Source organism: Emys orbicularis, chromosome 12 (genome assembly GCF_028017835.1).
Source record: "Emys orbicularis isolate rEmyOrb1 chromosome 12, rEmyOrb1.hap1, whole genome shotgun sequence".
NCBI classification, from domain to species: Eukaryota; Metazoa; Chordata; order Testudines; family Emydidae; genus Emys; species Emys orbicularis.
Window position 1 is genome coordinate 1,077,519 of NC_088694.1, and position 12,465 is coordinate 1,089,983.

Here is a 12,465-nt window from a genome sequence, read left to right on the forward strand (position 1 = left end):
CTTTTTTATGGTTGCTCCCCCTGCACTGAGAAGCTGGCTACGCCACTGCCCGGAGCCCCCTCCCGCACCCCAAACCCCTCATCCCTGGCCCCACCCCAGAGCCCTCACCCCCTACACCCAACCCTCTTCCCCAGCCCTGAGCCCCCTCCCACATTCCGAACCCCTCGGCCCCACCCCCACCACATGAATTTTGTTCTGTGCATTAAGATGGAGGTGACGTGTCACATAACAAAATTCATTCCACACATGGGTGGGAAAAATGAGAGGAACACTGACCACCACTCCACTCCACACTGCCGCCCTGGAGCACACACGGGGTGGGGTGGGGGGGGAGAGAAGAGGGCTGTGCTCTCTACCCCGCGGCCCCGGAGTGCACACGGGGACTGTGCTCTCTACCCCGCGGCCCCAGAACTGCTACGCTCACCTTTAAAAGTTTGGCCGGACACACGCCTGTTTGCGACAGCCATTGATGCAGCACTTCATGGTCCCTGCGCATTGCGAGTCCATTGTGCATTGGTTCTTGCACAGGCCCAGTAAGGGGATTCCGCCTGACACCACTGGGCACGAGCCGGGTTTCACTGAAAGGGCAGGAGACAGTGTGAGTTCCGCGTGAGGGTCCCCGGCCCCTGGGCTCAGGATCGGGAGCGGGGCTAGCTGCTCTGAAAGGAAAAGTGTCTGCACCCCAGGGGCACGACCTGGCTCAGGGGCTCTGTGCGAAGGAGACGAGGGGCCTCACTTTCCAATCGGCCTCCTTATGTGCCCCTGCCTTGGCTGCGTGCAGCCCCAGCGCCTGTGCACGTAGCCAGCTCTGGGCACACACATGCATGTGCTTGGGGTCGGGTCTGGAGCGCTCAGAGCCTGTCTACACTCAAAACGCTGCTGTGCCGCCCGAGTGACAATGCCTAGCCACACGGCCGGCAGGGGCACTCCTGTCGCTGTAGAGAATCCAGTTCCCCCGGAGACGGAGCACTCTCCCGTCGACCTACACCGGGGCTGAAGGGGAGACAACAAATCAGAGATAACAGCGGAAAACCCCAAGATTAACTTCACTTAAGGACTAACGATCACCGAGCCCAGCTCCTCACTCGTGCTCTAACTGGCCACTAGATTGACTCAAGCTACGACAGACTGGTAACTATAAGACCATCTGGAGGACGTACGTGTGTGTGCGCGCACGCGCTAACACTTGTATTTTCCAATAAACGCAGCGGATTGTCTTTTCCCCTGAAAAAGATCCTGTGTGCTTCTTATAAGCATAACATTTTTGGTGGAGAATTGCGAAAGGGGGAAGACATGCATTGTGATTGTTGAAATTATTGCTAAATACTTCTAAAAGGTATCCCATCCGTATCAAGTGATCGATCAGTCAGGTGTGCACACCCCCGGTCATAGACGTGCCGGGCAATAGGGGAAGGATTAGAGTCCTCGCTCTGACCCATCTGTTAGGGAAAACTGTACAGAGAAGATCTATACAAACTGTCTAGGTATATACATCCCCCCGGTCGTAGAGGTGCCGGGCCATAAGGGTGGAGGATTAGACTCCTCACTCCCACCCGTCTGTCCGGGAAAAATTGCACAGGTGAATATACCCCCGGTCGTAGCAGGATCAAAAGGTAGGGGGCTTAGCGTTTCCCCCTCCTGCTCTGCCAGGCATAGTTTTTAGAGGGTATAGACTGTGTGTGTTGTGTAAATCCCAGCACAAGCATGGGCACATAAGGAGTAGGTTTCTGTAAGACCTCACCTCTGAAAGATATAGGAGTGCGAGTGTCACGGAGTGTGGGGGGACACAAGGCTCTGCACCCCCGGCTTCCTGCGATTCACCATGACTGTCAGCCAGCCAGTAAAGCAGAAGGTTTATTTAGACGAGAGGAACACAGCCCAAGACAGGTCTTGCAGGTCCAAACAACAGGACCCCCCCCCCCAGTTAGATCCATCTTGGGGTCCCAGGGGCACCACAGCCCCATGGGGGGGGGGCAGAGCCCCATCTGGGCTCCCTCCATTACCAGCCAGCTCCTCAAAAACTCCAACTCCCTCCAGCCTCTCTCACCCAGCCTCCCCCGGCTCCTCCCCAAGCCTTTGTCCAGTTTCCCGGGCAGAGGTGTCACCTGGCTCCAACCCCCTTCCTGGGTTCTCATGTTACATGCTCAGGTATCTTCCCTCAAGGCCAGTCTCCCATCCCCCAATGCAGACTGTCCCAGCCAAACTCCCCACTCAGCATTCAACGACCACATTAAGAACAGTCCCAGTTTGTCACATCGAGATATTGTTGTAATTTCACCATTTTGAGAGAAATGTTTAAGGAAAGAGACCACGAGGGGTGGGGGCTAGTTAAGGAGCCCACCCTCCTTGCTAAATTGGTAGTGGGACAAAGCCTGTGCCCATGGGAAGGGATGGTTCAGTGAGGAAAGCAGGATCGGGCCCAGATGAGCAGGCAGGCAACAGATAAAGAGCTTGGAAAACAGGTTGGGAGCCCTGAGGGGCAGAGTGGCAGGAGTAAGGGAAGCAGTAAGTCCAGGCCTGGGGATTTCAGCTCCCTGGGACAATACTGGGAATGGTGAAATCTGGGCTGATGAAAGTGTCATTTTGGGAGATAAGCAAATAATTGAAGGAAAGAGTGAGAAGTTAACCCTGCAGAGGCTGGGGGGAATTAAGCAGCTAAACTTTGTGAAAAGGTTAAAAAGAAAAGTGTTCTAGAAAGAGAATTCTTGGTTTCTTTGCAGCCATTCTGAAGGGAAAATGGGCCCATTTCCAAAGGAATGTCTGTAAATAAGTCAGGCAAAGAGACAATCTGATTTAAATCATTTGACTATGAACAATTTAGTCAACCTTGCTAAAAGAACATAAGGAGTTTCTATTGGAAACTAACTGCCCCTAAATGTATAAACGAAGCTGTAATCTATGTACAGCTGTGTAAACATGAAAGCAGTGTAAGGGGATGTTAAGAAAAGAGTGTATCTGTGTGTGTAAATGTGAGGTTTTAAGGATCTAAATCAACACTCCTGGTTTGTAAAACTCTTGTTTTGTAGGTTTAAAATAAATTGGTTTGGTTTTGTTTTTAAATACCACTAAAAATCCATTTGAATCTTTCATTCAAAGTTGCAAACCTGACCGACTTTTTGCCACACACAGGTAACTGGTGTTGTTTGTCTTTGGTATTTAGCATTTAACTCTTAAGGTACCTCAATGTCTTTTTAAAGACCAAAGTCGTGGCTGAAGCAGGGCAGTCAAACCCAGGAGGATGGGAAGAGAGTCTGGATTTGGTTTTTGGTAACAAAAGAGCAGCTAAGAGCTGTAGTAAAGAAATGAAAAAAGACAGTGCCCCTCAAGAGCAACAGCAGGGGTGAGGTGCACAAAACAAAAAAGCAACATTAGGAACACTGAGCTTTAAGGTGGCTCTGTGTAATCAGACTGTCACTTTGATAAAGGTACATGAAAACTCTTTGAACACAAAATAAACAGTTACACCTTATGTAAAGATGAATCTGGCTAATATAATGTTATAGAAGTTAAACTATGGAAGAAATGTGCCTTTTTCCCAGGACATGTGCAGTGTCTATTGTAGAAGGGGTAAGAGAAATGCAAACATACCATCCTACTTAATTAAAATCCTTTTAGGGCTCCAAAGGGAGCCATCATAGGTTGTGTTTTCTTTTTCAGATCACTGTGTGTTTTGGAAGCAGGAGTTGAAAGTAGAAAGAAATCAAAACTCGGGTGGAAGTTGATTGTGTCCCTTTTAAGACAGAGTCTGAGCTCTGCTGATGGCTTTGGATCCAAAAGCAAGCAGGAAAGCGTCTGTGTTAATGCAAATGACCTAGCTGATAGAGGAAGGAGAGAACTGCCCATAAATGGCAGCACAAAGGGGCTGCAGATCAGCAAACAAACTACCTGAAACCAAAAAGCTTCAATTCTGACCCTCCAGTCCAGAGGAAGGTGGAAAAAGGAGTCAAACCTAAGAATAAGAGAGGGACTGGTTAACCCTAAGTAGAAAAATGCAGTATGCACAGGGCTGAAATCTGAAGACAGGTACAAAAGCGGTCTGCTTATATGCATGGCATCCTACCTTTTAATTCACCCAAACCCCAAGGATAGAGCTCATGGTATAACAAGATACCTTGAATAGATTTGATGCTAATGTCATTGTTAGCATTAAACATTGGGATAAATGTAATGTTAATAAGTACCCTGTAACAATGTATAGTGTGTATGATTTTTGGAAGGAAAAAAAAAAAAAAAAAAAACCCACACACACACCCCTTTAAGGTCATATGGTAATGATGCTTCTCAGCTATTACCTGTGAATAAACTTCAAGCTTAGCATAGCAGAAAAAATTACAAACTTGGTCTGCTGTATAAAAAGGGAAACGGAGGTACATCACCTCGTGAATTTAATAACTGAACAGTGGGATAATTTCCCCTAAACCCTGAAAAGGTAGAAGCCATTGAAACCTGGCCTGCCTATAGAACAAACACACAGAAAGTATGGGGGTAATTCCTCTGTTTTGCCATGTGGCAAATTGCCGGCACTACTATGATGGGTCTCGCACTCGCACTTCTTGGGGGGGGGGGGGGGGAAGGGAGGTTCAGGGCACCATTTCTTGCCCCTGAACTGGGATATTAACTGCCCCACTAGTGTCCTAGAGGAGGGGAGTGGAGAGGGAGGGACCCAGGCCCGCCCTGTACTTCGGGTCCCAGCCCAGGGGCCCTAGGGATAGCAGTAAACCACTTGAACTAGCAGTTCCTTCCCCTGGGCTACTTCCCTCTCCTGCCCTTCAGCTTGTGGGGGCTTCCTGCCCTCCCTCTGCACAAGCCAGGTGTCCCTTTACCTAGGATCTTGGTCTTCTTAGCCCACCGCAGCACTTCTCCAAACTTTCCTCTGCCTCCCTCCAAACTGCTCTCTGCTTCAACACCAATCCACTCTACTTCAACTCCTTCCCCTGTCTGATTGAAGCAAAGGGGGGGGAGGGGTTTTAGGTGCTCTAATTGGCTTCAGGTGCTTTAATTAATCTACAGCAGACTTTTTTCCCTCTACGGGGAATAAGGCTCCCTTCTAACCCTCTTCTACTGCCCTCTGGCCATGCTGTATCACAGCCTGCAATCAGCAAGGGTATTTGTAAAAGGAAGGGATATTTTAAGCAATAATCTCCCACCCCAAAAGGGGTAGAAACATGTTATTTTTGTCTTTCATAAAATCAGAAAAAGCTGGTACCAGCTGAAGAGCAACCCAGAATACTATGGATCTACTGTCGTGACAAACATTGTTTTTTGTGTTGTTTGTTTTGTTGCTAGCATTGTTGTGTTAAAAAAGAAAAAACCAACCTACTGCATTAGGCAGAAAAGGATTAATACGAATGTTCACTGTATTTACAGAAGCCAATGTTGCAGAAGGGCAGAGGTGAAGGAATGGCAGTCTGTTAACAGGGAAACATCCTCAGGTAGCAGACACCATATTAGGAGGGACTGGTTTTGGAGCAGAGATTATGAATACTGTAGACCTGGAGGTAATTAAGAATAAGTTAAGTTCCTTGTCACAACTGCAAGCTAGTCTCATTCACAAGCAGGCAGATAATACTGTGGATTTGGTACAAATAGGTCTGGGAAACCTAAAAGCAACATGGAATATGTGGCGGTGGCAAAACACCACCTCCTGGCTGCTGTATAAACAACAAATAGAATTAGGGAATAAAACTGCCTTGGCCATAGAATGTACTGAGATGCAAATTCTTCGTTTAGCATCACTTGAACACAAAATGTTTTGGGTAATATCTGGGAATGTTTGGGTATTAATGCATCTTTTAAAACAATGGAAGAGGTCCTTGTTTGACACCTACAAATATGAATGGATGCATTATGTTTCCAGCATGGTTAAGCCTGATTTGTTATTAGGTGAAATTATTGTTAAAATTGCTCACCGACAGTCCGGGGAGACAGAAATATGGAAAGTGAGCCCACTCCCAAAATTGACATGGGATCTTTTTGGCTACCCCGGGTTATGGGTCAGTGGGCTGGGAAAGAGGAGAAATGATTGGACACCCGAGGGTGTACGGAGTGGAGCCCTCAGAAATGGGTGTGCTTGTCCCTACCTGTCACCACAGAACCAGGCAGCAAGGACACATCATTGGGAACATGTGTATGGGACAAACTAGAAAATGTGACGTGTTTTGTACAACGGACAATGTGTAGGTGTCACATCCTGGAAAACAGTATTTTGGGAGGATGCAAGTATTAGCCAACCCCCAGTGGATGAATGTAGATGTAATGCCCATGTATCGCTTCTCGGCTCTCTATGAGCTGGGAGGTGAAAACATTATATACTAGCAATCACATGTACTATGTACCAAAGATAGAAGAAGCACAGAGCACTATAACAGCTACCCCGGTTAATTTCTTTGTTACCCATGGCCTGGATTGGCGCGATCTAACTGATCACTTGTTATCAGAAACAAGGTGGCTCAGTTTTTACAACAGACACAGAGGAATATAGGGAAGCGTGTCATTCAAATATTACATGCAAATAGAGACATGCTAAAAATCGCTAAATCTGAAAAAGAACTGACAGCTTACCACTGGTACAACATTTTTACAGGCTTGTCCCCGACCTCTAAGGGCCTATTGTCTATTATGTTTCACCCATTACTAGTTGTGTTTGTGTTTGCTTGCTAGGAATGTGTTATATGTGCTGTTGGACAAACAGAATGTTTATTAAATTACAACCACAAGCTCAAATTGTCTCTCAGTATATTGCTATGAAACAATTGTATAAAATATGACCCAGTCAAGAATTGTTCTTGAGGGGTCAAAAGGGGGATATGTAGTAGTAGGATTTTATGTTTGTATTTTGGATAATTTAGAATGAAGGATATAATAATGTAGCATGTATTAATGTATGATTTGACCATATCCTGCCAGCCACTCTTTTTGAATAGCAGAAAGCAATGGCCTAAGGGGTCACTGGTAGAAACGCATCAGACAGGCTGCCTGTGTCTGAACTGATGTTAAGGCAGGAACAGACCAGAACAGTCCCTATGGCTGATTATGTCCTTTTGTTTTATTTGCTAGAAGGTCTTGTTTCTTATCTGCATTGCAAACAAAGTTGTGTAAGGTTCTTTTGTAATCCCTTTAGTAACCATATAACCCTTTCGAAAATGGAATCCTGTCTGAAATTCTCTGTACAATTGTTTGGGGTGAGTAAAGGACGTGTGCATGGTTAAGGATGAGTGTGAAAGCCTCACAAATGTCCAGATGGTCAAGAAGAAGTGAGAGACTTGGAGAGTCAGCAGGAAACAATCAGAAAACATCCATTGTATCTGATGCTAAACGAGTTAGCAGCATCGACAACCTCAAAGGTGAGGCAAACGCCCCCGTTGGCAAGACAACAAATAAGATATAACAGCGGAAAACCCCAAGATGAACTCCACTTAAGGACTAACGATTACAGAATGACATTGCAAAATCCATAGACTAAAGTGGGAATTTACAACCATAAAGCTGGGGTGTTTTGCCATAGAACTCTGGGTTCAGTCCTGCAAAGCCTCAGCGCATCGGATCGCGACTGACAGAGCCCAGCTCCTCACTCATGCTCAATAAATGCGGTGTTGCCTTTTCCCCGGAAAAAGATCCCCTAGGCAGGGCTCCCCTCTCTGGGGATTATCCCCAGGCAGAAGCTTTCCCTAGCACAGCAAGTAGCTTGAGTGTTCCCTTTCTTACAGAGTCATTGACTTTAATGTCAGACGGGACCATCCTGATCCCTCTTGGCTCCTGGCAATTCCTCACCTTCAGGCATTGCTCTCATAGGATCATAGAATCTCAGGGTTGGAAGGGACCTCAGGAGGTATCTAGTCCAGCCCCCTGCTCAAAGCAGGACCAATTCCCAACTGAATCATCCCAGCCAGGGCTTTGTCAAGCCGGGCCTTCAAAACCTCTAAGGAAGGAGATTCCACCATCTCCCCTAGGTAACCCGTTCCAGTGCTTCACCACCCTCCTAGTGAAAAAGTTTTTCCTAATATCCAACCTACACCTCCCCCACTGCAACTTGAGACCATTGCTCCTTGTTCTGTCAGCTGCCACCACTGAGAACAGCCGAGCTCCATCCCCTTTGGAACTCCCCCTCAGGTACTTGAAGGCTGCTATCAAATCCCCCCCTCACTCTTCTGCAGACTAAATAACTCCAGTTCCCTCAGCCTCTCCTCATAAGACATGTGCTCCAGCCCCCTAATCATTTTCGTTGCCCTCCACTGGACTCTCTCCAATTTGTCCACCTCCCTTCTGTATTGGGGGGACCAAAACTGGATGCAATTACTCCAGATGTGGCCTCACCAGTGCCAAATAGAGGGAATAATCACTTCCCTCGATCTGCTGGCAATGCTCCTACTAATGCAGCCCAATATGCCGTTGGCCTTCTTGGCAACAAGGGCACACTGCTGACTCATATCCAGCTTCTCGTCCACTGTAATCAGCGGCCCACCAGCATTGTGTGTCCCCAGCCTGGAGATGGGACCGAGTCTCACAGAGGTGCAGCAAGCAATATACATGGGCTTGGGGAGAAGGGACTCCTGGTTTCCTGAAGCCCAAACACGTCTCTGCTGGCCTCCCTTCGGCTGGAAGGAGGCTGCACAGTTTGCTGGAGTGCTCTGAGGGAGCCGGAGGTTGGAGGAGCAGATATAAGCAGTTCCTGACTCTCCTTGGCCTGCTGTGGTGCCTGACAGGCAGAGCACAAGGGCTTCCTGCCTCCCTGTGGGGCACAGGTCGGTGGGTGGGGGGCTGCCTGCCACAGCTTCCAGAGCATGTGGGGCAAAGTGCAGCTGCCCTGTGCCCACTGGATCTGAGCAGTCAGCCTGGCACATTGCATGTGTGGATCTGTAGGGCCTGACTGGGGGTCTCAGACTAGTTTAACGGCACTGTAACTCCACTCCCCTCACTGGGGCCCTCCTGCCCCCCTGCCGCACAGGCGTGTAAGTTACAGCAGAGCCCGATCCCAGGCTGCAGTCTGCTTCCCAGCCAAACCGGGCTCAAAACCGAGCAAAGGCTGGGCAACTTCTGCTCAGAATAACTCCAGATCCCAGGGGGCAGGAGGGGGCTCGGGAACATGGGGCCGTGCATTTCTGTGCAGGAGACTACAAACTGCCTTCAGACATGCCTGTCTGCCTGAGTCTGTGCCTCACCCAGGGCCCCACCTAAGAAGACCATCAGAACGGCCATAGTGGGTCAGACCAATGTCCATCTAGCCCAGTATCCTGTCTTCCGACAATGGCCAGTGCCAGATACTTCAGAGGCAGTGAACAGAACAGGGCAATTATCAAGTGATCCATCCCCTGTCATCTACTCCCAGCTTCTGACAATCAGAGGCTTACGGACATCCAGAGCATGGGATTGCGTCCTTGACCATCTTAGCTAATGGCCATTGATAGACCTGTCCTCCAGGAATTTAGCTAATTCTTTGCTGAACCCAGTTATACTTCTGGCCTCCACAACATCCCCTGGCAAGGAGTTCCACAGGCTGACTGTGCGTTGGGTGATGAAATACTTCCCTTTGTTTGTTTTAAACCTGTTGCCTGTTAATTTCATTGGGTGATCCTGGTTCTTGTGTCATACAAAAAGGTAAATAACACTTCACTTTCTCCACCCCAGTCAAGATTTTATAGATCTCTATCACATCCCGCCTTAGTCGTCTCTTTTCCGAGCTGAACAGTCCCAGTCTTTGTAATCTCTCATGCATCGAAGCTCTTCTATACCCCCAATCATTTTTGTTGCCGTTTTCTGTACCGTTTCCAGTTTTAATCTCTCTTTTTTAAGATGGAGGTGACCAGAACTGCACGCAGTATTCAAGATGTGGGCATACCATGGATTTATATAGAGGCATCATGATATTTACTGTCTTATTATCTATCACTTTCCTAATGGTTCCTAACATTGTTCGCTTTTTTGACTGCCGCTGCACATAGAGTGGTAACAGCTAATTCAGACCCCATCATTTTTATGTGTAGTTGGGATTCTGTTTTCCAATGTGCATTACTTTACATTTATCAACATTAAATTTCATCTGCCACTTTTTGTGAGATCCCTTGGTAGCTCTTCGCAGTCAGCTTTCGACTTCACTCTCTTCAATAATTTTGTATCATCTACAGACTTTGCCACCTCACTGTTTACCCCTTTTTCCAGTTCATTTATGAACATGATGAATAGCACCGGTCCCAATACAGACCCTTGGGGGACCCTGCTATTTACCTCTCTCCACTGTGAAAACTGACCATTTATTTCCATCCTTTGTTTCCTGTCTTTAACCAGTTACTGGTCCATGAGAGGACCTTCCCTCTTCTCCCATGACAACTTACTTTGCTTAAGAGCCTTTGGGGAGGGACCTCGTCAGAGGCTTTCTGAAAATCTAAATACACTATATCCACTGGATCATCCTTTTCCACATGTTTGTTGACGCCCTCAAATAATTGTAATAGATTGGTGAGGCGTGATTTCCCTTTACAAAATCCGTGTTGACTCTTCCTCACGAAATCATGGTCATCTATGTGTCCGATAATTCTGTTCTTTACTGTAGTTTCAACCAATTTGCCCGGTACTGAAATTAGGGTCACCGGCCTGTAATTGCCAGGATCACCTCTGGAGCCTTTTTAAAAAATTGGTGTTACATTAGCTACCCGGCGCAGCCCCCACCCGGGGCCCCAGCTTGGGAACTGTGCAGCGCCAGGCGCAGCCCCCACCCAGAGCCCCAGCTCAGGATCCGTGCAGCGCCCGGCGCAGCCCCCACCCGGAGCCCCAGCTCAGGATCCGTGCAGTGCCCGGCGCAGCCCCCACCCGGAGCCCCAGCTCAGGATCCGTGCAGCGCCCGGCGCAGCCCCCACCCGGAGCCCCAGCTCAGGATCCGTGCAGCGCCCGGCGCAGCCCCCACCCGGAGCCCCAGCTCAGGATCCGTGCAGCACCCGGCGCAGCCCCCACCCGGAGCCCCAGCTCAGGATCCGTGCAGCCCCCACCCGGGGCCCCAGCTTGGGAACCGTGCAGCGCCCGGCGCAGCCCCCACCCGGAGCCCCAGCTCAGGATCCGTGCAGCCCCCACCCGGGGCCCCAGCTTGGGAACCGTGCAGCGCCAGGCGCAGCCCCCACCCAGAGCCCCAGCTCAGGATCCGTGCAGCGCCTGGTGCAGCCCCCACCCGGAGCCCCAGCTCAGGATCCGTGCAGCCCCCACCCGGGGCCCCAGCTCGGGACCCGTGCAGCGCCCGGTGCAGCCCCAACCCAGGGCCCCAGCTCGGGAACCGTGCAGCGCCTGGCATGGTGGGGGCCCTCCCTGCACCCGGGGCCTGCGGGTACCACCACTTAGTACAGGTGCAGTATCGGTTCTGACCAGAAGCCCAGCGCGGTGGAGCTGACTTGCAGACAGCCCTTGCTCCCTTCACACACCCCTGCCCGCACCACCTGCTACTTCAGCACATCCCGGCCACTCAACACACCTGGCAGTGCAAGGCGGAGCCCAGTTCAAAGTGCTCCCAGCCAGTAGCCCCTGGGCAGGGCAGCGGCGGGGACACAGTGGGCCGGGCGACACGCAGGAGCGCTAAGGGGGCGCGTTACCGTTGGGGAGCTGACAGGACCATCCGCAGCCCGTCTGGCAGCACTTGAGGTTCTCCTCGCAGTCGCTGTCGGCCTGGCATTTCTCCGTGCAGTTAGCCGCCTCCACCACTGTGTCTGGGCACACGCCCTCTTTCTCTGAAACGGGAAAGGCCCACGGTGTAGCCAGGGTCACACTGGTCCCAGGGAGAGGGCCAGGCTGTGGGCCCGGAGGGCAGCGAATGCATCCCCTGTCCCCGAGGACCAGGGCTCACAGACATTGTTCATGGCGAGAGGCCCTGGAGCACCTGAAAGCTAGAGGATGTGGGGCCAGGTCCTGGCTCCATCCTGGCTCTCGATGCATAAGACCCCCTCCCCTGGGGGGTCCCTCCAGCCGAAGGGCTGCGTACATAGGACCGGTGCCCTCGGCGGGGACATGGGATGGGGCGTGACGTTTCTACTCACTGGTAATGTTCTGGCCAGATGCAGACGGCAGCTCGGCCCAGAGTGCCAGGAGCCCCACCAGGAGGACGATGCTGCTGGACTTCACCATGGTGCTGTGGGGAGCCGGCTCCGACTGTCCAGACCTACCCAGGCTGGACTTTAAGCTTTCCCACAGGTGGGGCTGCAGCCGGGGAGGGAGGGGACTGGTTCCCAGGTGATTTAGAGGAGTCGCTCTCCCTCTTCATTCCATTGCACAATCCGCAGGTATCAGGTATCTGCTCTGGCCCGCCTGCGAACCAGGAAGTGAGAGCTCAGAAGGGACCCAGCATCTTCCGTAGTACACAGTGGGCAGGCTGACAGCAAGCTGCTGCGGCTCCCGGGCAGCCCCCCACGGCCACCGCTGGCCCCCAGACAGGTGGGGGCCAGGGCAATTCAAGAACTTGCTTCTTATGCAGGTTTCTTGGGAGCAGCTGGG

The 12,465-nt window shown here is 50.5% G+C and overlaps 1 protein-coding gene across 1 annotated transcript; it reads right to left on the minus strand.

Annotated features, from left to right (window-relative positions):
- Positions 1 to 426: 426 nt before the first annotated feature.
- On the minus strand, positions 427 to 12,235 carry LOC135886014 (WAP four-disulfide core domain protein 2-like). Its single transcript, XM_065413906.1, is given in 4 exon segments — positions 427 to 578; positions 11,571 to 11,705; positions 12,012 to 12,217; positions 12,219 to 12,235. Coding segments are annotated over 4 exon segments (510 nt in total).
- Positions 12,236 to 12,465: the final 230 nt, after the last annotated feature.